The 26,613-nt window shown below is 47.8% G+C and overlaps 1 protein-coding gene across 12 annotated transcripts in view; it reads left to right on the forward strand.

The window, feature by feature from the left end:
• Window positions 1-26,613, forward strand: part of ST3GAL3 (ST3 beta-galactoside alpha-2,3-sialyltransferase 3) — a 267,669-nt gene that overhangs the window by 83,804 nt on the left and 157,252 nt on the right. For all 12 annotated transcript variants that reach the window (XM_059727709.1, XM_059727708.1, XM_059727707.1 and 9 more), the window contains one exon: window positions 18,924-18,966. In XM_059727709.1, coding sequence (XP_059583692.1) covers window positions 18,924-18,966 — 43 coding nt within the window. The remainder of the gene's footprint in view (window positions 1-18,923; window positions 18,967-26,613) is intronic.

The raw sequence follows: 26,613 nt of genomic DNA on the forward strand, positions 1-26,613 counted from the left end.
TCGATGGAGCAGGAAGCATACTTATCACCTTTGCAGATGACACAAGCCTGGGAGGATCAGAATTCAGGATGATCTTGAGTTGCAGAAATGGTCTGATGCAACTGGGTCAGGACAAGTGAAGGGTACTGCAGTTATAGCAATGGTCAGCTACACACATACCCAGGGAGGAACGACTGGGCAGTCAGCATTCTGCACAGAGGGACCTGGGAGCTCTAGTTGGTCATAAACTGACCAGGAGTCACCGATAGCATGGCACTGCAGTGACAGTGAGCATCAGCATGGGGTATATCAAGGGAGCGGCGTATGTGTGCGGACACGTGGGACAGCTGAACCATTCCCACGTCACGCTTTGGGAACTGGTTCACAATTGTGTGAAATGCTGCGGCTCCCGTGCTGGGGGTGGTAGTGAGCACCCAGCCCAGCATACCTCTCAGTGGACGAGTGGGAGGGGGTGCTTGCACCCATGCTTTGGGGGTCTCAAGGGTGTGGGTGATCTGTGGCTGGGGGCATTTCCGCTTTTCTGCCTTCTCTTCTCTCCTGAAGGTGAGTTCAGTGACTGTCGGTAGCCTGGGGAGTGCTTGCCTGACTTGGGGTGGCTGGGGGAGGGGGAGCAGTGTTTGCAACCAGGCTTTTGGGCTCTCAGAGGCTGGGGGGAGGCTCCATGGGTTGGGGAGGATGCAGTCGGATAGGGAGTGAGGACACAGCTCGTTTTTAGAAAGACAGCTTTTATTGACCATGCAGTGCAAGGGAGCTTGTCGCTGAACAGTGCCAACAAAAGGAAAAAAGGGGCAGTAGGATTCTGCTCCAGGCCTTGGTGTAGGATTAGTGTGTGTGGGAGATAAATGTTCCCTACAGGGACCCCTGGGTACCAGTATTGATCTTTTCTTGCCTTCCTTTGACCACGTACGTTGGGATTGACAGAGTTCCAATATATTGTGTCTCTGCAAAGCCAAATCTGTGCACTTACATTACCAGAATGTAATGTTTGGGCCCAGCAGTGCCCTTTGCCATACAGCAGTCTCTTTGCTCACTAGTGCTCTGTACTGAAGGCTTGATAGTTGGCCAGTTCAAGCTTCTCTTTCTAAATCATACTAGGTTTTGATCAAGCTACTGAACGCTCGATGTGGTTTTCCGGCCCATCCTCCTCTGATCAGGAGCGTGGATCAACCAGTACAAAGAAGGAGGGGTTTGCAAAAGTATCCAACTGATTTAGGAGCACGGAAGCCATAGACTACCTATACACTTGCTCCAGGGTGAAGGGTGGGGGTGGTGTTTTAATTAGAGTGGCTCTTGGGAGCTGCTGAAATTAAAACACTGCTGTGTTTCATGTATTCCACGTCCCATGTTTCAAAATGTCAGCAGGGACGTTTTAGCTAAAGCTCATTCGACAGGCTTTAGCAAAGCACCCCTGCCACCGTTTTGAAACTCGAGATGCTGAGTACACGAGCCGCTCCAGCAGACTTGAGGACTCAGACGTGCTCCAAGCGTTCTCATTAGCATGCGTCGGAGCACGTGTATCGGCACCACAGAGCTCAGGTGCTTGTGGAAATCTGACTGAAAATTCTAAAGGAAAGTGTGAAATAGCTCATGATAAAAAGATAAGTGAGAAAGGCAAGTCCAGAAGGAAAGGACCTCTCTAATCTGTTGACTGCTTAACTTGAGCATATATAGGCATAAGTTGCTTTCATAGCTCTTTCTGCTGATGCCCTGGATTCTGTTTCTTTGGAAGCAAGAGGTCTTTCTCTGCGCGTTCAAGCTGTTGAAGGAGACATTGGATATCTTTGGGGAAGATGAGGTGGAGAGCAGAATGGTCTGTTTGTCATCACAAATATCCTTTTTCTCCTGGTTACAGTTTTCTGAACTTTCTAACTGTACTCATCACATGCTCTTCTGCTGTGGGAATCGTGTGGGTAGGGAGGTAGAGGGAAGAGTGTGATTGAATTTGCAGTTGGTGATCCATCAGCCTCCCCACAATCCAAGATGACAGGATGGTGACAGACTTCTAGCACAAGAGCAGAACGGGAGCATCTTGTCTTGCCGGACATCATTGGCTATGCTCCTCTCCTTCCCCAGGAGAATCTGGTTGAGAAGGCTGCAGTTGTGGTTTCTCTTCTGTTACCGATCCCGGACGGAAATGTCCTTCCTCTTGATAGCTATGTGCGTTTAGTGGAGGGAAATGTAGCAGTTTGTCAGTTTTTTGAGAGTAGGTAAAATAAAAGGATTTCTGTGAGAGTAGTTGTTTTTGGCTTGGGGGAGGTAATGCCTGTGAATTTCTGTAATGGAGTGGAAGGTGTTTGTGATGTAAAATCTACGGCTACATTTCCCTCTGAACATAGGAACTGCCGTGGACTGGGTCAGACCATAGGCCCGTCTTGCCCAGTCTCCCATGTCACGCAGCAGCAGAGAGCGACTGGGGACTGGCGGGGTTTTCTCCTGTTTCTCTCCTGTGCAGCCTCCAGTATTGAGGGTCCAGGCGGCCTGATTCAGAGGCCGTGCCCCTCACTCCCGTGCTCAAAAGCTACTGATTCCCCATTCCTCCCAAGAATTTGTCCAGGCCCTTTTTGAATCTCGTTAAACTGTCAGCTTCCACTGCATCTGGTGGTAACGAGTCCCACACTAATTACATGCTGTGTGAAAAGGAACTTCCTCCTGCTAGCCTGCCTTCTGGGCTCTTCTTGGTGCTTCTTACTGTCCTTTAGTCCCCAAAGGCAAAGGGCTAATTTGGTAAATCAGATGGTTTAGTTTAGTTGGGGGGAGGGGGGGGTTGGTTTTTATTTATTTATTCTGAAAAGCCCCTTTTCTCTTTTCTTGTTTGTCTTTGGCTAATGGATCTTTCTCTGTGGGTTTTTTCCCCTTTGGCTCGCAGACTAAATGGAAGCTGGTTGAGTCTTTGCCAAGGCCTGTCACATGTTGGTTGTCTAGTGTAGGCTGGCCTTCCAGCACTTGGCCAATCTCTTTGTTTATTTTTCAGATTTATACCCTGCCCTGTCCAAAAGGCTCGGAGTGGTTGTTCACGATCTAGTCAGCATTTCTAGACCAGTGATTCTCAGCCAGGGTGCTGCGGCACCTTGAGCTCCTTTCAAGGGTGGTGCGAGGTGCCACGAGATGTTAGCACTGTTAGGTGTGCAAACGTGATTCACAAGATAAACCAAGAGACTTGATCTTTGAATCCAGAGTGTTCAAAACATACTGATCTGTTGGCGTCTTTCTGGGTTCTTTGCAACAGCAGATGAATTGCCTTAGTACTTTTCTGTAGTCAAAAAATGAGTGAAGAACAAGAGCTGGCATTTTCCGAGGGTACTTTGAGTCTGTCGCGGGGGATGCCTTGAGTCTAAAAAGGTTGAGAAGCGCTGTGCTAGGCCAGTCCCGTCGCCCAATTGAAAGTATAGTGGTGTGCATCTCTTCAGGTGGAAATGTAAAAAAAGTTTTATAAAGTCTCTTGCAATGAACTATTTCAATGCCATTTTTCTTTATTATCTGGTATCTCTGCAGATCAAGTTAGTCTACTCTGGAGGTCAACCAAGAGCATCTGCATGCTCCATTTTTGTTGCTATTATCTTTGACTTTTACTAGGAAATACAATACAACTTTCAAAATGAAGAAAAAAATCCCTCTTGAAAGATTCACATCATTAATTGTATTTAGGTAAATGAATACATGGCACTGAGTGAAATAACAGTTTATTTGGCAAAGATTGTGCCATGGCTTAAAGCAGATAACTTTTCTGGGAGACTAAAGGGCATATGCAGTTCACAGGATGAACTCTTACGGGCTCAGCAGTGCTACGCTGGCTAGCACTACGGATGAAAGAGACTTGGGGGTTGTGATTGACCACAAGATGAACATGAGCCAGCAATGTGATACTGCTGCGAGTAAAGCAAGCAAAACGCTTGCTTGTATCCACGGATGCTTCTCAAGCAAATCCCAGGACATCATCCTCCCATTGTACTCGGCCTTGGTGAGTCCACAGTTGGAGTACTGCGTCCAGTTTTGGGCTCCACGCTCAAAAAAGATGTGGAGAAGCTTGAGAGAGTGCAGAGGAGAGCCACTCGCATGATCAGAGGTCAGGAAAGCAGACCTTATGACAAGAGGCTGAGAGCCATGGGACTCTTCAGCCTGGAAAAGCGCAGGCTCAGGGGCGATCTGGTGGCTGCCTATAAGTTTACCAGGGGTGCTCACCAGGATCTGGGGGAACGTTTGTTCACCAGAGCACCCCAAAGGATGACAAGGTCGAATGGTCACAAACTCCTCCAGGACTGTTTCAGGCTGGACGTAAGGAAGAACTTTACTGTCCGAGCCCCCAAGGTTTGGAATAGACTGCTGCCGGAGGTGGTTCAAGCACCTACTCTGAATGCCTTCAAAAGACATCTGGACGTTTATCTTGCTGGGATCCTATGATCCCTGATGACTTCCTGCCCCTTGGGTGGGGGGCTGGACTCAATGATCTTCCAAGGTCCCTTCCAGCCCTAGTGTCTATGAAATCTTTCAACTTTGGATTGAAACGTGTTTCTTGAATTTAATCTAAACCAGATTCACAGATTTTCCTGTCTATGCAGGGTACTGTAATTTGCTAGGAAAGGAAAGTATTTTGCAGGACTTAAGACAACTGGCGTACTTCAAACTTTAATGAGGCTAAAATGATGAGGTTGGAATGGCATTGCTTTTTTCACTCTCTCATCTAACAACACTTGTCTTGCCTTTGGAGCCACGAGCATGTCTGCTTTTAGAGAAACCTTTGATGTTTCGCCCGTGGAGTGGTGTTGGCAACTGCTTCTCACGACAGCGTCACTTGACTTGTTTGGATGGAGGTAACGCTCCGGGCCTAATGAAGGGGATCCTTCTGGTATATTGGTTTCTACAGATGTCAGACATCCCCCAGATGTCATAGGGGGGCCTAGACCGGGTATTAAGGCACTGGAGAGGGAAGGTACAGTACTTGAAGATACGTGCTCTGGCTGCTAAGCCTGTGATACCAGATGACAGTCTCATGACTTAGTGTCACTGGTATACTCAGGATTTGTTGATAGGATAAAGGAGCCTTTTTCCTTGAACTGGCAGGTGTGATCTCCAGCTGTGCTGATGATGCTCAGAAGTCATTACCTCTAGAAATGAAGTGGCAGAAGGATCATCAGTTTTCATAGACACTAAACACCAATTGTTGTAGGTTAAGCTGGTGATACTGCCTATAATGTAGGGAATAAAGTTACCTAAGTCTCATTTTAAAGCCTTGTTTTAGTTGCTTGTAACTCTGCTGAATTTGAACATTTTGGGGCCAAAACTACCTATACTAGCTGTCTGTCTCTGGTTGAATTTTTTTGGAAATTTTTTAGGGGAAAAATGATTCAGCTATCTGTGATAACAAGATTGGGGAAGATGCACTGTTTTTGCCAACATGTTTTTAAAAAGAATCTCTCAGCTGTTTCATGGAGAAGCTCTAGCACCACCTGCTTTGGAGTTGGGTCTTGATGTTTGGCAAAGGGGTCACCTGGGTGTCCCCCCAGGATGTACTTCTGTTTTTCCCATGGAAAAAAAATTGGCAAATGTAGCTGGGTTACGGCCTCTGAAGTATCACGTGTGTCTGGTAGACACTGTCTTGAATAGCGGTTCTCAACCTTTTTGGGCTCAGGACACCCCTCCATGAACTTTTGTGAATTGTGGCAACTAATTGCAAAAACGAATGTGCACATTACAGTGCTCATCTCCTTACAGAGCGGCCAGGCATTGGGGGTGGGGACCAGCCAGGCAGGGACAAGCCTGAGCCTGTGCTTATCTGCTTCCCTTGTCACACCTCCCCTATCAACTCACTTCTCAGGGCAGCCTTCAGAGGATCTCGAGGCAACACCCTGGTTGAGAATCACTGCTCTACAGTTTGGGATCCAATTCCTCCAAAGACTTTGGATATTTTGGGCATGTTTCAGCGTAGATACGCAGCAGTGAGTGGGACTTTCCTTATGCTTGGTGTTCCTGGCTGCTGTGGCACCGGGTGCAGGACCTGAGCTCCCACTGCTCCTTCTGCTGTGCCCAGGCAGCTCCTCCTCCAGGCTGTCCGACTGGGATGTGGAGGTGGGGGAGCTCTGGGCCTGACAGCTGGGAGTTGGGTGCAGGGGCCTGGGACTGGGGGAGAAACTTTGGTGATGTTAATACTGGCCCTTGCTAACCCAGGGGCTTGGCTTTGCAATAACATTTGTTTAACTTGTTTAAATGTAGTTATGCATGTAACCCTCCAACGTATATTTTTACATATTTACATAGTTCCTGGCACCAGTGAGATATGCAAACTGAGTACTAAGGAAAGGATGCAAGTTGAGTCCTTGTACTCGAGTGCCAGAACTTCTTTCCTCAGGCTCCATGTCCTTTGTGTGCAGTATTTGTTGCTTAGCCCTTTATTTTTCCCTCTTCCTTGTTTAGTTGAGTCCTTCCTCTAGCCTTAGTCCCTTTCCTCATGAATTCACACGTGTAGCTGTCCTTGGCTTTCCCCCCTCAGTAGAGTCCGTGGTCCCAGTGGGGTTGACACCCCAACACAGGGTACCGTGGGCTGCGACTCCTGATAGACGGCTGGTTCTCCGAGGTGTCAGCCTCGCTCCTCTGAAAGCACTCGCATGTAAAATACCAGAAGAACTGGAATTGAGCCCCCCACACCGTATGTATAAAAGGTTTAAATGCCGAATGAACTAGTACAGCTCGTATCGGTCTTGATAGGCTACAACATTTTTTAAAATTTGGTTGTCAGCAAAAATGGTTTTATTCATAATTAAGTCCATAATCAATTAGATGATGATGGGGCAGTACTTGTATGTAACAGTGTTTCAAAGTCAAGCTCATTGTTGGAGGCTCAGTGAGCTCATGGATTAAATTTGTCTCTGGAGTATTGACTTCTTATGAGAGAAGTGAGGAAAGAATTTAGCCCATTTTGTTTCTTTAAAACTGCATGGCCATTGGTGTAAAGTGCAGATGTGAGAATTTGCTTTTAGCCTAATCCGTCATGTTATTCGGCTGTCTGTCTGGGTGGTCCGAGAAGTTTACAGACGTTGGACTGAGCAGTTCTCACTTGCTGGCCAGCAGCTGGATTGCTGCTAGATGCTTGGGAGAAAGTTGCAGGTTTGTGCCAGCACTTCACTTGGCACAGGATCTGTATCGTTTATAGAGATTGCTATGCTTGGCTGTGCTTCTGTTTGCATAATCCCTATTACGCTTTTTATTATGAAACTGTTGTCAGTTATTAAGTTCTCTTTCAATTCCGGTCTCCCCTGAAACATAGAAATGTATTTTATTTCTGACCTGAGCAGACCTCCAGTTCTTCAGGGGTTGGAGGAAATTCCTTTCCCATGTTCATTCAGTCCTGTGCTTCTCCAAGTTGCTCTAGCCCTCCTTGCCAACTGTGATCTGCAATTTCCTAGCATGAGTGAGAATAGAGTCATCAGATTTGGCCCTTGGCATGCTGCTGATTTGGTATAGCTCCCTTTGGCTCAGAGGGGAAAGCCTTTTCCAGATCCTTCCTTGTGCTCTTCTGCTAGTAGACATGGAATACGTTGTTGTTCCTTATAGTTTTATTTCATCCTTCTCTCTTGTCATAGTGACAGGATAGCCGCCATGCTTGGGATTCATAGATAGGGGTCTGCCCAACCCACGGAGGTGGCCCCGGCTGATTTCTCAGGGAGATCACAGGGTCAGCTGCTGTTTTCTTGGGCTGATCATGGTGGGCAGCCCCCCCCCCCAATTGGCCAAGGGGCACCAGTGGCCCCACCCCTTGCTGCTGATTGGTTGTGAGGGTTGTCTGTCATATGGACAACCCATATTTTCAGTAAGTTTTCTTTTCTTCTTTTTTTGTGTGGCTGTCATGCATGGACATTTCCTACTTTCACGGGCAATGCTGGATTTCGCAAAATTGCAATTTTGGTAGTTCCATACTTATAGAGGTACATTCATTTATGTCAGAGTAACACAAGATACTGTGGATGGGCCAAAAGGGGAATAGGGAGGGCATCTGTTCTCTCTGGGAGTAGGAAAAGGATGCATAGTCCTGTACAAGCCAGGAGCTAGTGCTGCATATGAAAACTATGAAAGCTTGGACAGTGTCTCTTGCACAAAAGTGCAAGACAATGGCCAGGGCAAGATTGGGTTGTGGTAACAAGACTGCCGCAGGAAAATGAAACTCCGCTAATGGCTTGCAACTCATTAAGCGTTGAGACAGTGGAGTGCTCGCAGTACCCAGTACCAGACCCATGCCATAGACTAATAAAAGTGATGGTTAAAATTGTTGGCAGAGACCAGATACACTCATCACATGTGTATTTCCAAGCTAAGAAAGCCAAAGAAAAGGATGAGCAAGTGAAGGCAAGGTATACATGTGCATTTCATTGAACTAGCAACTAAAGAAGACAAAGACTAAATATGCACCTCAAAAGAAACCTGTAAAAGGGACAGGAAAGATGTCCTGTACATGACATGCTCACATTTCTCAAAACAGGCATCCAGTGTCTAAGGTGTTACAGATGTCTCAACCATTCAGTGTCTGTCTGGAGTTTTCTAAACAAACCGTCACTGGTACAAGCTATTACAGATTTGCCCCAAAGACCAGTCCGGTAGTGCCTCTAAGCATCCTGTCTGACCACTCATGACCCATCGCCTGTGTGTGACCTCGAATTGCAGCGGCTGCAGAGAAACACGAGCCTTCACACCTAGACAGATCCAGAAACAGGAGCCAGGCAATTTAACAATTGTAATATGATGGTCACCCTTTTCCTCCCTATTTTGTTTGGACTTTAATCAGCCAACTGTCAAGAAAATGCTTTGAAGCTATATAATTAAACAGTATAAAAAGTAAACAGATCTTCCAGCAAGGTGTGTGCAGTCCAGGGAAGACCAAGAAGCATAGGCAACGCATAGGAAGGGCACAGGGGGGCATGTGCCCCCCTGAGATTGGCTGCCATCGATGTGTCTGCCGGCAGCTGCTCGCGGTCCCTGCTCACCACCGCCAACAGCGCAGGCGGCAGCTGTGGGCAGTCCCTGCTTGCTGCTTGCCGCCGCTGACAGCTCTCCCGCCGCTGTCCCCTCTTGCTGCTCACTGCCATGGTGCCCCCCCAGTTGCAAGAGGCACCAGTCATTCATGCCAAGAAGCCATCCTGCCACCCAGCCGATTAGCAAAGGATCCACACTGTGAGGCCGTACAAGAACTGCTTCCTTCCTGCATTGTGTAAAGATCTTTTTGCAGCTAAGATAATACAGGGACTAATAGCTCATTTTATATCGGGAAAGAGTCTTTTTCTGTCATTTAGTTTTGTAACTTGTTAGTAGTTATTAAAGCAAGCCTTTCTGTTATTTATCAACTGAGTGTTGTGTCCATTCTCAGAGCACTAGGTTTAAAAACCCATTTTTAAGTGCAACAGTCTGTTTAAAGAGAATGACCTGGTTCCAATCGTCATTTGGAAATTTCACCCATGTACCATGGTGATAAGGCTGTCAGTAGATCTTGGTGTAGTCATGCCTGTGACGCCACCAGTAGGTTTAATAGTACTGTTGAGATGGCTGCCTTGTGTTACTGACTGAACTTGCCATGTGTTAGTGACTGAAATCTGGATTTTGTATTAGAAATGCACTAAAGCAGGATGAAATTATATAGTTTGAATGTATTTAGGCTCCTTGATTTTCAAACCAGCTATATAAGTGTATTGCTCTAGCATCACTCGTGTACAATGCATGCACATATGTAATAATTTCAGTTATAAAGATCCCCTATCCACATGTCGTGATGCTTGTGGAACGGCACAATATCAAAAACACATGTTGAAATAAAACTCAATAAAATCTGAAACAGCTATATGTGTTACTAGGACAGTGTATCGTCCTCCGTTAAAACTCAGTAAAACTCAATAAAATTTGAAACAGTTATACGTGTTACTAGGACAGTGTATCGTCCTCCATTTGTTCAGAGGATCTTAGGAAAGCAGGATTCGAAGGGACCTCATGAGGTCACCTAGACCACCCCTTTGCTCAAGGAAGGATTGTCCCCAACTAGGCAAGACTGATGGGGGATTTGATAGCAGCCTTTAACTCCCTATGGGGGGTTCAAAAGAGGATGGAGCCAAATTGTTCTCAGTGGGGGCAGACGACAGGACAAGGAGCAATGGGCTCAGGCTGCAGCAAGGGAAGTTGAGGTTGGATATTAGGAAAAACTCTCCCACGAGGAGGGTGCTGAAGCACTGGAAGAGGTCACCCAGAGAGGTGGTGGAGTCTCCATCCTTGCAGGTTTTTAAGGCCTGGCTAGAGAGAGCCTTGGCTGGGATGCTGTAGTTGGGGCTGGTCCTGCTTAGAGCAAGGGGTTGGACTAGATGTGACTCCTGAGCTCCCTTCATCCCTCATTTTCTGTGATCCTAACCATCCCAGCCAAGTGTCTGTCCAACCTGCTCTTGAACATTTCCGGGGATGGAGGTCCCACAACCTCTCTCGGCAGCCTGTTCCAGTGCTTGACTACCCTCAGTGTCAGAAAGTTTCTCCTCATCTCCAACCTTAATTTCCCCTGCTCCAGCTTGAGGCCATTGCTGCTAGTCCTGTGCCTTGCAGTCACAGAGAAAATCCCATCTCCATCCTCTGTATTGATTTTTCAGGTATTTGAAGACTGCTGTCAAAACTCTACCCCCGTCTTCTCTTCTCCAGAGTTAACAGTCCTCGTTCTTTCAACATTTTGTCAAAAGTCATGTTTCCCAGGCCCCTAATCATTTTTGTTGCTCTGTGCTGGACTCTAGCTAAACTGTCCACATTCTTTTTGAAATGCAGGGCCCAAAACTGGACACAGGGCTCCAGGTGAAGGCCTCACCAGTGCTAAAGAAAGCAGAAAAATCACTTCCCTTGATTTGTAAGTGATGCTCCTGCTGATATAAGCCAGTACGCTGTTGGCATTTTTTGCAAGAGCGCACACCGTTGACTTATTCAGACTGTTCCACTGGAACCCCCAGGTTCTCCTCTGCAGTAATGCAGCCTAGCCAGGCATTTACCCATCTGTATTTGTCCATGTGGCTATTCTGCCCCAAGTGCAGGACTTTGCACTTGCCTTTGTTGAATCATATCTGGGTTGACTGAGGATCATTTCTCTAGCTATCCAGATTATTCTGGATCCTAGCCCTGCCCTCTGGAGTATCTGCAGTTCCACCCAGCTTGGTGTCATCTGCAGATTTGCTAAGCGTGCTCTCAATCTCATTGTCCAAATCATTAATGAAGATGTTGAATGCTGACAGACCCGTGGGGAACTCCACTTAACACCTCCTCCCAGCTAGACATTGAGCTGTTGATGACTACTTGCTGAGCATGGTGGTCCAGCCACTTACGTATCCACCTTACAGTATTTTCATTTAGTTTGTATCTCTCTAGCTTTTTAATGAGAATGTCATGGGAGACGGTCTCAAAAGCCTTGCTAAAGTCAAGGTATATCACATCCACTGGGTGGTCAGGTCCCTTTGTCTATGATGTGACCAGCACTACGCACCCTGTTAAGGAGTATGCTAGTTTCTCAGGATACTTGCCTGCCACGACTTGATAGTATTAATGAAGAATTCTCTCCCAGAGAAAGAAAACTGGCTCTGCCATCAGGGCTGTCTTTAATAGTCCAAAATTAATTAGTTATGGCCTGTAGTAGAGCCTCACGGGCCTATAATGGGCCCCACCAACCCCAATACCCCCACCACAGTCCTTCGGTTTAAATAAGGGCTCCTGCTGTAGTTAATGGTATCACAGACAGGAGCTGCTCTTGCTACCTTCCTGGTCAACTTCCAGGAATGCTCTGCAGTCCGTTATACACAGAAGTACAGAAATGTGGACAGGGCTGTCCCTTGCCTCTGCTGCTCTCCAGCATAGGGTCTCCCCTCTCCCCACTTCCTGTGTCCTTTTGGGCTCTCTGTCGTGTACTCCCAGCCTATCAGCATCGGCTTCTGATCTCCAGCTGCAGCTTGTCTGTCTGGTGTTAAGGTGAAGCACCTGGGATGAACTGAAATCAGGTGATTCTTCCCCTGAGGGTATACACTGCCAGGACTGTCCTAGCCCAGCCTTAGTGTTCCCAAATAGTGCTTTTCCCTCCAGGGGATTCTGTTTCCTAGGGGGAACTTTAACAGGGCAGACCACAGCTGTGCTGCCCCAAGCGTCCCTGCAGCCCATGCTTTCCCTTCTGTGCCGGTTTGCACCTCAGCTTGGTAGAGCTCTGAAGGTAAGGGTTTTGTTTTCCTCGTGCCCCTGGACCTACCCTGGCTTTCTGGGGTTGCTGCGTTGGGGCAGGCTCTCCAGCTGTCCTGTTTCAGCTGCCCTGTGGCTTGTCTCCTTGCTGGTGAGGCAGCATGCCCTACAGATGCTGAGGGGAAGGGAGCAAGCGGGGATTTTCTTCCTCTAACTCCCCCTGCTCATCTACACGCTGCTTTCCACCCAATCTACAGAGCCTGTCAGCTTATCGTAGCAGGAAATCAGGTTGGTCAGGCATGACTTACTCTTGGTGAATCCAGGCTGGCTGTTCCTAATCACCTTGTTCTCTTCTAGGTGTTTCACAATAGATTCCTTGAGGACCTACTCCATGATCTTTGCAGGTATTGAAGCCTGGCTGACTGGTCTGTAATTCCCCGGATGCTCCTCCTTCCCTTTCTTAAAGATGAGTGTTATTTTTGTCCTGTTTTGAGCATCAGAAACCTCACCTGACCTCCACACACCCTCAAAAAGGATCACCAAGGACTCTGAAATTACCTCAGCCAATTCCTTCGGTACCCTTGGTTGCATCCCATCTGTCCCTGCTGACCTGAGAGCATGTAGCTTCTCTAAGCAATCCCGAACCTGTTCTGCCATTACTCTGGGCTGTTTGTCTCCTTCCCTATCTTTGCTGCCTTGTAACTGCACTTGTCATCTGGTAGTTGCTCCTATTGGTGAAGACTGAAGTAAAAAAGGCATTAAATACTTCAGGCTTCTCCACTTCATCTGTAACTAGATTGCCTTCTGCGTTGTGCAAGGGACCTATGAATTCTTGGTTCTTTACTTACTTGCAGAATCCATTTTTATTCCCTTTTATATCCCTTGCCAGTTGGATCTCAAATTGTGCCTCGGCCTTCCTCATTTTCTCCCTGCATGCCCATGCCGTACTCTTACGCTCTTTCCCAAGTGTCCACTTCTTGAGGATTCCTTGTTTGGTTTCAGTTCGCTGACGAGATTGCTGTCTAGCCCTGCTAGTCTCCTGCTGCCCTTCCTGTTCTCCCTAATGTGCGGCCAGCTCTCCTGGGCTTCTTTACCCCTCGGTCTTCCTTCCCAGGGATCTGCCCACCAGATCCCTTTGTTCATTGAAGACTGGAGAAAGAAAGGTAGAAATACTTGAATATCACTTCTCAGTTTTGCACTGAACAGTGAATTTTCTGAGTGAGTTTTATGCTCTTGGGAGGCCTCTAAAGGGAACTGTTGTAGTGGAGCAGACTGCACTAGGTTTCTGTCATCACCCGGGGAAGTAAGGCACTGCTGGTGTCCCTGTTTTTCCACAGCTCCCTGAGGCCTAGGTCCCCAGAGATGCTTAGGATGCCTTCACTTCTGTTGACTTAAATGTGAGTTGGGGGCCCCGAGTACTGCTTGAGTTTGTGGGCCTAGGAGACCTTGCTCATGGTCAAGAAGAGTCTGGAGCAAAGTTGGAGCTTAACCTCTGGTTTCTTAAGTGGTAGGTTAGTGTCCTTTCAACAGGACCATCCTTCCTTACATGCAATGGCAGGTCTGCTAGTCTCTAAATAGCCCCTGGTAAGTACCTTGGGCTTCCCGGTTTCAATAGAATCCGAGGCCCTCTAGTCCCGTGCCCTTTCTTTGTCGGTGGCCGCGACCAGCTGCTTCTCTGGGGTTCTCGCACTTCTTCTGGAGGCAGAAGCAAGATAATTTTTTCCTTGCCTTAACTTTCAGCCTAGTCTTCAGTAATCACAGGATGGCGTCGGCTCCAAAGCAGGACGTGTAATATTCCTTCCTGAATGTGTATGGTTAACACAGCAGCTCTCAAAAGTCCTCCTCTTGTTTTGAGTCTAATTCTTAGCCTCTTTGGGGCTGAGGTCCCAAGTTTTATTCTGCACCTGTGAAAAAAGTTTTTCTTGTATCAGTTTTGAATTTGCCACATACTTCATTTCATTGGGTGTGTGGCTGTTCTTGTCGCGTGAAGTAGGGAGGAGGGGATTGCAGACTTGGTTTCCTTATGAAACTGTTATCGCCCCGAGGTGTTAACACTGGAATAGGGCATCTAGTCCACTCGCCTGTATATCGCGGACTCTCACGTGTCTCCTGTCGCCTCTGCATTGTGCCCAAAAGCTTGTGTTTGGCTAAAGCAGAACTTCCAGACAGCAGATCTTCCTCTTAACATGCCCTCCCATTAGCCTTTCCCCAGAATGAAAATGGGTCTTTTAATTCTAGTCTTTGCTTTCTGTCTCCAGGCTGGTTTTTCATCCAAGACGATGTGTTGCCTCTTGACCCGTGGCTACTTACATTCTTATGTAGCCATTTGGACAGGACTTTGACAAAGCACCTGAATAGCCTAAGAGCTTGTTTGCATTAAGAGGGTTTGGTACAGAGTGTTTCTGCTTGTAAACTTTTTTGCAAAACAGCTTGTCTAAAGCAATCGTGTCCCCACAGCCAAGCAGTATCATCTGCCTCTTGCCATAACTGCTTGCTGTATTTTGAGTATCCGCTCTTTCTGATAAGAGGAAGAAGGTGCAGTGAGTTCTCCCCACCCTAATATTCCAGACATAGAGGCTTTCTCTGCAAATTGTCTAGGCCACAGGGTTGAAGCTAGATCGGACCTCGGGGGTCATCTAGTCCAAGCCTGTTCACCGAGGCAGATTCAGCATCCTGAACCAGCAGTTGGTGATGTTTCTGTGGCAGGGGTTACTTTAGTGGAGCCTACCTCTGAGCACGGTTCTGCTGCCGCCGTGGCCTGTGCCACTGTCACGGGAGCCAGAGCTGCAGCCTCCGCTCCCCCCTGCAGTGCCACCACCGCTGCTTCTCCCTGCTGCCGTGCTGCTGAACCGCCAGCCTCACAGGTTGGATCAAACCGCTCTGCAGGCTGGCGCCAGCCCCTGGGCCATAAATTGCTAACTCCTGTTCTAAGCTATCCCAGAGAGATGCCCACCCAGGCTCTTCTTGCAAACCTCCCAGGGAGATGACTGCACAGCTTCCCTGGGCAACTTGTTCCATTCTCTCTCGGTTTGACAATGGGAAGTTTTTTCTGAAGTTTGCTCCTAATGTCCCTTTAAACCCGCTGCCTCTTGTCCTGTGCTCTGTGGCAAGGGAAAACTGTGTTTCTCCATCTCCTTTGTGGCAGGCTTTCACATATCTTGAAACTGCTTTCATATCCACCCTTGTGCTGCTACAGTGAGCTGACAGGTTGAAAACGAGTACTAAGCATGTCCTTTTTAGGCGTAGTTCACTGATTTTGTGGAAGTGCATTTTCTTATGTGTACAGCATGTGCAATTTTATGAAATCGTTAAAACTTTATCAGTAATATTTGTTAAGTATCGGATAGTGCAAACTTGTAGGGCAGTGGGTCTCAGTCTTTTTAGATTTGAGGCAACCCTGGACAGATTGGAGGTGGCCCTTGGAAAATGCCAGCTCTTCGTTTTCACTCTTGTTTTTGCCTACAGAAAAATTATAGAGCAGTTTTTCTATTGCAAAGAACTCCGAAAGACCGCAGCTATGGATTTCTGTTTGAAATCTCCGGGTTTATCTTGTGAATCAAGTTTGTAAACCTAACTGCTAACATGTGGGTCCCTTATGGCATCCTTGAAAGGGTCTCAGGGCACCCCAGAGTTAGGGAAACGAAGCAAAAAAATCAACAAAAATAGTGCAGAGTGTGGAAGAGAGCAGTTCAGTGCGACACGCTCACGATGCTCAGGGGTGGGCTGGTGGTATCCTGGGGAGCTGGAGTTGGGAGGGCGGTAGGGGACTGGTCAGTCGTTGTACACATGCATCTGGAGGTTGTTCTCGTGGTGGCGTGCGTCCAGGGGCGCGTCACCCAAACGCTGCAGGATTAGGACGTGGCTGTGTGCAGGCAGCCCGAGAAGGCTGTTGTTGCAGCCTTGCAGCGTTCGTTTCAAAACAGACTACTGTTTTAGGCTGAAGCGTTCTTTAGCAGCATCTCGATATCAGCAGGAAGTGTGGTGAAAAATAAAGAGACTTCTGCAATAATTATTCTGAATCCAAGCACTTAGCCATGCTGAGAGTCTGACCCAGACGAGCAGAGTGTCTTAATCTTTGTTTATTTTTAAATATGTCACTTTTGGAAATATACCTCATAAAACGCAGAGGTAGCAGAAATGTCGGGGCACTGCTCCAGCAGCGAAGCAGAGCGCTTTCTGTTTGCTCCGGTTAGTTCGTTCCTGCTGCTCCGCTTAGGATTCGGGGAGGGGAGGACTTGGTTTTGTTTGTCCCTTCGCATCCTCAGCAGGGAACGGCAGCTGGCTGGGAGGCAGTGGGAGCATGGAGCACGATGGCAAAGGGCGTCTGGTGGTTGTGGCCTGTCAAACTCCCAGAAAAAAGATTGTTTTCCAAGTGTGGATGCCATTTTCAGTATAGAGGAAGGAGCCTGAGTGAGGCTGCCGCCAGTGTGGGCAGAGGCTGTGAGAGACACTACTAACCGCCGTACCACGTCCACTGTCCTGAGTGGACGTCATTTTAGAGTAGGAGGTGGAGATGAAAGGCGGCAATAAAAGCCCCGAGCAAGCCCCCGGCCCCCCATTAGCATCCCACACCCCTCCACCACTGTGGGCAAGCTCCAAACAAACCATGCACATCCGGCTCCCAGGATTTCCTCGCTGGCCAGGTGAAGCAAGGTGCTGCGTGCACAGGCTGCTGGGTGCCTGGCTGCAGGCAGCGTTGCTACTGCTTTGGAGAGCGTGGGGTAAAAGGAAAGGAGATTTAGGGGACCCTCGGAGCCCTGGCATTTGGCTCACGGGTCATTCGTTTTTGACGAACATCCAGACTGGTGGTTGGCACCTTTTAAAGCCTTCCAGCGTAACATCGTTCCCACTTCACCTCTGCCGGCTCTTCCATCTTAATGACTTATCTCCTGACGCTGTTTCTTTTCTGCCTGTCCAGGAGAAATGAAGGGGCACACAGGGGATGGGGATGCACAAATGTGCCGGTGTAGGAAGGATTAACGTAGGACCCTAGTATGGAGGCAGTGTGAAATGAATAGAGCTGTTGGCACAGGGAGAGAATAGTGTAAGGCAACGTAGCCAACCTTTTTGGCAGTTATGCCACAGATTAACTCTGCGCCCTCCCTGGTCATCATCTCCTGCCTGCTCTGCTGCGCTGCTGCCTGTCCCCTCTCTGGCCTGCCATGTGCCACATGCAGGCTGCCTGTGCCACTGGTGGCAGATGAGCCTCAGGTTGGCTACCCCGGTATGGGGGAAGAGAGCCCAAGGAATTAGCAGACAGGCAGACCTGGCGACATGCAGAGCCCCTGGCACATGGAAAGGGAGATCAATGGGGTGCACAGAGCCCCTGCTTGTAGTGGGCGGGTGAACAGAAGAGTGGGCACACGGAGCTCCTAGCATGAGCGAGAAGGCAGGGAAACGTGGACAAGGGGGACGTGGGCTTGCAGGAAAGGAGAGGGGGCCAGGTGGTTGAGGAAGTGCATGAAGCAGAGGTGGAGGGTGGCACACGTGACCATGCTGGGAGTGGAAGACTGCAGAGCGCTCAGCTTACAGGAGCTCTGAAATGCACCACCCGTGCTGGAGAGCGTGAGTCTTCCCGTTTGCCAGGCAGGACGTCCAGGTCACATGGGAGTCAACAGCAGGGTTTTCACCGGCTTCCGTGGGATTGACGTTTCAGGCCACGTACAGGAGTCCGTCTTGTCGGCCACCTCTTCCCGGAGCCTCGTGGTTACGCTGCTTTTCACTGCTGCATAGGCTGCCCCATCCCTTGGTGTGCGTGCGTGTGCGAGAGCAGCTTCCTCTTCCATTTCTCACCGATCAGACAGTGCCGTGGCTGTCGGCACAGACCACGGGAGTGCTCTTGTTCCTCATTGCTTTTGCTGTGTCCTGACCGGCAATATCTGTGGAACAGGGGCCATCTTCTTGTTAAATGTGTTTTTATAACCCCTTGTGCGCAGGATAATGTGTCTTCATGCTTGGCCCCTCAGCCGGACCAGCATATAAGTGATAAATAATAAAAACTTGAAGCCCTTGGGATGTCTTAGGCAAGTTCTCAGAGGAAGCATTGTTTTACAACCAGTGTTTTGTCATCTTCTAAATGTACTACTTTAAGATATTTATAAATACAGGAAACTTTTTGTTTAACTCTGTACAGGAATCATAGAAACATACTTTTGACTGGGAAAGTATCTGTAACTGCTCCCTGTTTATTCATAAGAGGCACAAGTCCTACCCGGCTGACTTGTAGGCCCTTAACGTTGTGTCTCTGCAGTTCACACATTACTAGCTTAACCTGGAGCATTTCTGCCTCTGTAAGCAACCCCAGTGCATGCAATGTTTGCTTAACCATAAAGCTGGAGACGTGGGGTTGTCCTGCACTGCCAAGGGACACTGGAAAGCTGTACCACTTTCAGGACTTGGGCATGAATTTGGGTGGACGAGTTGGTGGCAACACCAGTTCCACTCCGAACAGGGAAAGCTCTACTTATGCCTTTATTCTCTGTGTTACGTGGTGCGTGTTTCAGTCTTTCCCTGCAAATATCTCATCTAGTTGTAATGGCTTTGGAATTAACAAGCTCCCCTGGAGATCCAGAGCATTATTTGATGAGTGCATTTAATTAATGTTGCTCGAGAGTGTGCACAGGCTGTTAACCACCCTGTAAATTCCAGTTGTCATTTCCAATAAGAAATATTTGTGCCTTCTAGCAAGGCACTGCTGTAAACCCAACGGGGAGGAAACACTAGCTGCTTTTTTTTACATGAAGTCTCCTGCTTTTGTCTTTCAGAATATGACAAACTGGGCTTTCTCCTGAACCTGGACTCAAAATTGTGAGTAGAATGGTAGAAATGTTGTTGTTTGCTGTTTTTGCCGTTCCCGTTGTAGAGCGCAGTTCTGGGGCCCCTCGGGCCGTGCGGATTGGCCCGCAGCACGGCGCACTGCCACATGGGAGAGCCCCAGCTCCAAGGCTGCTCCTTGACTTCCGCTGCTTTGTGCCTTCCTTGGCAGGCAGACACTTGGGTTCACCTTCAGGAAAGCCTTTCTGGCTGCTCAAGGGGTTAACATTGGCCAGAAACCTGCCTGTCTTTCTGCCCTGAGTCCTATTCCAAATCTGTAAAATGAGGGGAAGTCAATTAAACGTGGAATCGGGGGAAATGGCAGCCAGCTGCCATGTCAATGGGGATTTGGAGGCCTTTAATTGGGAGGAGCTGGAAGCTGCTGTAGCTTTTTGTAAAAGGTTGGAAAGGACGGGAGTGGTGACGAGATGTTTGCCAGTGAGAAGTTGAAGCTTAATGGACTGCGCTGCTTATCAGAAAGGCGGAGAGGTGACTGTGGTGTCTGCGTACCTTCATGGGGAGCTGCTAGATACTAAACAGCTCTTTTAACATACGGGAAGAAGATGCGAGGAGTCTCAATGGGAGAAGTTAGACGAATTCAAACTAAAAGTAAAGCCTATGCTTATAACAGACTGCTAGACCACTGGAAAAACTGCCATGGGACGTGGTGGACCCTCTAGTTCAGGGGTGGGTCACCCGCAGCATGAGTGCTACAGGTGGCACAGGCAGCTTGAGTGTGGCACACAGCAGTTTTGGGGAGGGGGCAGGCAGCACAGCAGCAGATGGGGAAGGAACCAGAAAGCAGAGCAGCAGATCAGGCAGGGAGTACACAGCAGAAAGCAGAGCAGCAGCTTGGTCAAGGGATACAGGACAGGGAGCAGAAAGCAGAGCAGCAGATCAGGTGGGGGAAAGGGACCAGAGCAGCATTCGAAAGATGTGGGGCTAATTGGTGGCAAGCCTGCCAAAAAAAATCGGTCCCTGCTGCTGTAGTTGTTGATGCCGTCAAGTCCAGCCTGGATGCCTCGCTGCTGGATGCTTTCCTGCGGTACTGAGCTCAGAACCGAGTAACATGGCAAAATGCTGCGGCTCCGCAATACGGCTCAAAGAAGATGGTCCGATACTTGCTTCTGGCCTTGAGGTCTCTGAACGGGGAAGGGGGTGCTGGTGTGTGTGGCGACAGCGCTGGCAATGTGCCGTGTCAGAGGTTTTGAAGGCTCAAAAGTCTCAGAGAGTGGTTCTCAACCTCCATAGACTCAAGGCACCCCCAGAAGATGCCAGCTCTTAGTTTTCGCTCCGTTTTCTACTCAGGGAGAATAACACAGCAGGTTTTGTGTCGCAAAGGACTCAGGAAGCCCACAGCGGGGCAGAATGGTTTAAACACTCTGGATTCTTATTTCAACGTGTTGGGTTCACCTTGTGGATCACATTTGTGCGCCTAGCGATGCTAATGTTACGTGGCACCCCTGAAGGGATCTCAAAGCACCCTAATGTGCTGTGGCACCCCGGCTGAGAACCACTGGTCCAAACAGTTATTGCTTTGATGTGGCAACAGGTGGAATAGGCTCGTGCCAGTCAGGTTGAGGCTAAATTTGCTGACGCTAGGGGTCAGCAGCAACTCTTTTTTCTCTAAGGTCGATGATGATTCAATGATTTCATTGTACGAGGGTTTTAGTTGCCTTTTGCCTCCAAGTTGCAAAGGCACTGAAGCAATCTGAGCTGGAATCTCTTGAACATATATTACCTATATGGTAATATAATGCCTCAGGTTTACACAGCAGATATTTTGTAAAGATTGGTTGTGCTGGTTTGCTGTAACATGGAAGTGTTTAGCTCATTTTTCCTGAACTGCCAACTTCTGCACAAGATCTCCCCAGGGTGGATAAGTAGTCCCCGGAGAGCTCTCACCTTATTTATTGCTAATATTGCGTAGTGTACAGTGAAGGAGCAGGCCTCCGAGTACCAGCCATTCTTCTTTGACGGTATATGGGCTGCTTTTTCTGACATAAATAGTAGAACATGACACATTTGTATGAGAGATTAGAAAAATGTATATAACATATTGTACAGCTCCTAAAACTGTGTTAAAAGAATGCTAAGGTTGTGAAGTCAAATATTAAAAAAAAGAGAGAGCGAATGGTAGAATTAAGGTACTTTCTCTTCTTGCCAAGAAAACCCGTCATTGCACATGGAATTACCATTTTCTTCATGGTGTTCTTACTCTAGTCTCAGTGTGCTTTACACACATTAGTGGTTTATCTTCATAACCCCACGTGAGGCCAGGCGGTACATGCAGTCCCCATTTTATACACTACTGGGTGCCCAATTTGAGACCTGTAGAGCCTCGTGTTTCAGACTCGTTTATCATTCTCTAGCACTTCGTATATTCAGCACAGCGTAGGTACTGTTGGACTGTTGGCCAGCCCACACTTCCTCTGGTCTTTCTTTCCTCTAGGTGTTGCTTCTGGTCTGCTGTTTGACCATTGACTCGGACCCTTCCCTCGTCATCACAGCAGTCTTGCTCACCTGCCCTCCATCTTCCTTTCCCCACAGAGTCCTAGAAAAGTAGGGCTGGCGGGGCTCTTGGGAGGTGACATCAGTCATACCCTCCTCTTGAAGCAGGATCAGCCCTGTCAGAACTGTCCTAGACACGTCTCCATCCAGCCGGTGCTGGATAACCCTCTTGTGCATCCACCAGGCCAGTGCCTGAAGACATCCGGCACACTCGAATCGATCTTGTACCCTGTGGCATTGCCCGTGTCCTGCCGCTGCCTCCCCTGCATCTCCGTTCCCTTTGTTTTTGCTTTTGGCGAGTGCCTACCTCTCCTTCCCTCCCACTCTGCCTTGCTGTGGTATCCCTTCCACTAACCCTTTGGCTTTTGTGTCCGTACAGAGCGTAAGCTCTTTGGGACAGGACTTGTCTGACGCTGTATGTGAAGGAGCACAACAGGACCTTAACCGTGGTCAGGGTTTCCAATACAATAACAGGCCTTTGCTGACTTTGTCAGTGAAATATTTATTTTTGCAGCACCACAGATGTGCATATTTGGTTTACGGACACCTGAGAGGGTGAGTCCCAGTCCTGAAAAGCTTGCTGAGACCCGGCATGAAAAATACGCAGAAAAATATTGCAAGATTACGTGTAGGGAGGGCAGAAGTTGCATGAATACTATCTCTTGGTGACTTAGATTAATTGCTATTCATGGATTTTGTACTGCGCTCTCCAGCTTTAAGGAGTACCGTGCAAAAGACTGTAGCTGTTCAACAAAAGAGGAAGGGTAAAGCGTTCACTGTAAGGGTGAGAAGGGTTGCCCATGTTTTAGAAGCCAAACAAGTATTCTGAATAAATGCGATGAACTCAGCGGAAGGTAGTGGATACCCACCAGGCTGACTGGTTTTCTACAGGATTTCATAGTGAAGATGGCACTGTGGTGGGAGCGCTGCGTGGAGGGATAATGTGTCCTGCGTTGATGACGCTGTTGACAGAAATGACTTCATTATGTGCCTCCTGATGCGATGCAGTTGTCCCGGTGGAGTTCTGCCGCCGATGTGTAACTTTATAATGTTGACTTAATTGTTGACAGCCTGCGAGAGCCTTGTGTGACCTGGTGAAACACTCGCCTCGGCACAGTTCGGTGTCTCCTCTTACTCTTTCACTTGTCCCATGTCAGCAAATGACAAAAGAAAGATAAAATGTAAGTTAATGATGGGAAAACTAACCTCTGATAAGGGCAGTCCTGCAGTCGAGCTAAAGCATGACTGCTTTGGCTGCTGATTTAAACCACATCATGTGCAGGAAATCAGCCGGTATAAATACATGGGGATGGTTCACGTTTGCTGTTTTTAATTTTACCCTTCTGCTTGTCTCCACCTCTTTTACATTGCACTAGTTATTCAGATTGACTGACTTATAAGACAGTTGTTATGCTTACAGCTGTTTAATGAGTCTGTGCTTCTTGTGTTAATAGGAGTTGCAAGCAATTCAGATTTGTTTTTGCCCTTTGTAAGAATAGCTGTAATTGCTTTGAGTGCTGCCTTTCTTTGAAATCTTCTCTCTGATCCCTACCTTGCTGCGGTGTCTAGCAGGACTGGCCTCACTGGGGGGAAATCTAACTTGGGAGTTGTTTGCAAAATCTTTATATAATATTGTGCTGTTTGACTTGTAAAGAGAAATCTGGAAAATAGTTCCCTTTGCAAGGACAGTGTTTCTGGCCAAAAATGTCATTAGTAGAGTAAAACCATGCATCATAGGAACCCTCTTCTCAGTTGAAAGAAAAGCTCAGCCGCGTACACAGAGGAGGGAGGCTCCCCTTCTCCTCTGGCCTGCGTTGCTCACGTACTTAGACTCATCCTTCTGGGGAAGTCTCTTCTCATCTGCCCAAGGGACGCTGCCGAGGGAGAGATTAGTACTGAGCGGAAAAGGCAGCACGAGCAGCAAGGGAGGGAATATTCACAGGCCTGAAAAGGTTCTGAATTAGTTGTGCTTTCCTGGAAAAAGAGCAAAGGCTCCTCAAGGAGAGCCCGGTGAGGGAGGGCTGTCAAAGGAGCCCTTTGTCTGGTTACACTGGCAACCACTGTAATCTCTAGGGGCAGGTACAGAAGTCAGAACATCAAAATCAAGCAAACTAGTATCCACATCACATGGCACAAAAGTAGGCTCTTAAAAGGCCTTCCCACCCAGGGCAGGCTCTGGGCATGGTTCCCAGGGGCTGGAGATCCAGACCAGTTAAAGCTTTAAGGATCACAACCCAGACCTGCTGGAAATCAGGTGAGCATCCTACGTGTGCCAGAGTACTACAGGTGCAATGAAAGTCCGTCTGGATGAAAACCCCGCGTTCAGCACCAACTGCAGTTCCCAAACGGTTTGAAGGCAGAGCGCGCTTCACAGCGATCCAGCCATTGGATCACTAAGTACCACCAGATGCCAAGATTTGCAGAGAGCTGCTTTCTGACACTTGTACTTGGCAAGACGGCTGCATGCTTTTCTTTGATTATTAAACATTTATGTTGTGTTAGCGCAGGGAGGCCAGCCAGGTCCTACAGACAACAGTCTCATTCACTACAAACCCTGATTCATTCCTTGAGCACCATCCATATTGTGCATTAGATGAGTCAAGGGTCCCGGGTAAAAACAATAGTATTATGATCATATAATTAATCTCAATTAATGTACTGTAACGCGCACGCACAAGAGGCCCAAATGAAGGTTGTGCAGACATCCCTAACTTTCACATTTCCTTAGTTTTGAATACTTAATTCAGCAACCTGAACTGCTGTGCAGTGCAGAGGCCTGGGGAGATGCGCATGTGCCATATGTATGTGAGCACGGGTGCTTTTGTTACCTGGGTCTGTTGGGGTTGTATACACATCCTGTGCCCTTATGCTTCTGCACCAGCCTTTTTTCTTTTTCCTCTTTCTGCTTCTGGCAATGAGATGGGAGCCTGCAGCTGCCCAACCTGCTACCTTTTTCTTCACTTCAGACTTATCTTTAAGAAATAGTTTAAATAAATACTTCTTCTATCTCCTGATCTAATGCTTTAACTTTGACATTTCAAAACAGCAGCTGAAAACTCTCTCTCTACAGCAGGTCAAGGCACTGGAAGCAGGTCAAGGTATGGAAATCCACTTTCTAGGATAAGTATAGCCACATGAAGACTTATTCTGGAATAACTCTTTTGCTAATTTCTACGTGGTAGATGAGGCCCGTGAAATTGTGTTGTTAAAGAATGGCATTGCCAGACATTATGGAGCCCACAGATGCATCAGCAATACTAAAACAGACCTAAAAAATCTCAGCATGGACCCCTCACGGTAATTTGTTAGCGTGAGGACACCGTCAGCCAGTACCATTACTGCAATTCAGCCCTGAAACCAAAGAAACGGGATGAAGTTAGGTGTTGCTAGATTTCTCTTGCAACAACTGCCAACCTTTCTTTCAAAAGGGGAGACTCAACATCTGAAGACTACAGTGGCCCTCGCTGTTTCGGCAGTGGCTGGAGTGCCCCCTTGACATGGGACCTGACACGTCTCCCTTGCGACCTCTTGGGTAGTATTTAGTGCTGGGGACCTGCGCTCTGGCCTTCTAGAGCCTCACCCCTTCCTGGCTTTTCACTGTTTTCAGGGTCCCCAAGTCAACGTCCACCAGAGCTGTTGAATCACCTAAGGATTTAGTGGAAAATGTCTCTTGGATCTGCTGGGTCTTTCATCATTTCCTTTCTCTTCACTGAGCTGGGCTAAACCAAGGGGATAACACTTACCACTCTCATCCCTTTGGGATTTGGAGTTTGTCTGTCTGTCTTGATTTTCCCTGTTTGCCATCCTAGTCTCAGGATAGTAACTCTGGCTGTTGAATGTCTCTGAGTGGAGATAAAAGGGCAGTCAGGAACAGCATCCTGTTAGGGGTCTGCTGTAGACCACAGAGTCAGGAGAAGTAGTTTAAGATGATACTCTTGGGAGCAATCAAAGGGCAGGACCTGGTGGTACAGGGCACTGCCATTTACCTCTATCAGCTGCAGAACCAACGTGACAGGACAGAGGCATCAAATTCTGGGAACGCTCCAAGCAGCCTTTCATATCAGAAGCTGGAGGGATTTACTGTGGGTGCTACTGTAGATTCGGCTTGCACCAGCAGGTAGGAATTGACCAAAGAATATATAGGCGGGAGGAAGTTTCAGGGAAAGCAGCTGTAAAATGATGGAGTTCACAGTTCCCTGGGAAGGAAGGTGAGAGCCTCAGAATAAGGATAACAGGGAAGCAGACTTCAGCAAACTTGAGGAATTCTGGCCCATAGGGTCCGTGGGGAAGAAAATATGAGGGATAAAGGAATGCAGGCAAGCTAGTAGTTACTGAGAGAGACTGTAATTAAATAGATAGTGGCAAACTATCCCTGTGCAAAGGGAAGACTGCAAGTTTAGCAAGAGACCACTGCAGCTAACGACCTGAAATCGAAACGGATTTGTACAAAAAGTGGAAACGGGAATGTGTGGGTAGGGATGAGCACAGAAGCGGAAGACAAGCCTACAGGGATAAAATCAGAGAGGCTAACGAGCAAAATGCATTTTAATTAGCAAAGACTATAAAAGGCAACAAAAACAATTCTAAAAAAAAGTATTAGACCTAAAAGGAAAGCAAACAGAAGCAGGTCCATTACTAACGGGGGAAGACAATCAAATGAGTGATTATGCAGAGAAGGCTCAAATATTCTAAGCCTTCTTTGCTTGCTTCTTTACAGAAAGGTAAGCTGACCAGATAAAAAAAAATTGAAAACGTATTTTTAACAAGGAGATAGGAGTGCAGGCCAGGATAGGAAAGAACATGTTTCAAATATCTGAGTCAGATGCATTCGGTTTGGTTGGAGACCTGATGACATTTCCCCTGAAGTCCTGAGAAAGTAACTTAATTGATCTCTGAACTATTGATGATGAATTTCTAGAGCCGCTGGAGAGCAGGAGATGTCCCAGAGGGCTGGAGAAGTGCGAATGTAATACCTGTCTCTCGGGGTAAAAGGGAGCCCTGGGAGTTATAGAGCAGCCAGTTCAACTTATATCCTGGGAACGTTTCTGAAGCAGAGTACCGTATTAAACAATCAGTTGGGAAGTACCTAGGAGATGTTCGAATGATTTCTAAAAAGACAGCCTGGGTTAG

Source organism: Alligator mississippiensis, chromosome 5 (assembly GCF_030867095.1).
Source record: "Alligator mississippiensis isolate rAllMis1 chromosome 5, rAllMis1, whole genome shotgun sequence".
NCBI classification, from domain to species: Eukaryota; Metazoa; Chordata; order Crocodylia; family Alligatoridae; genus Alligator; species Alligator mississippiensis.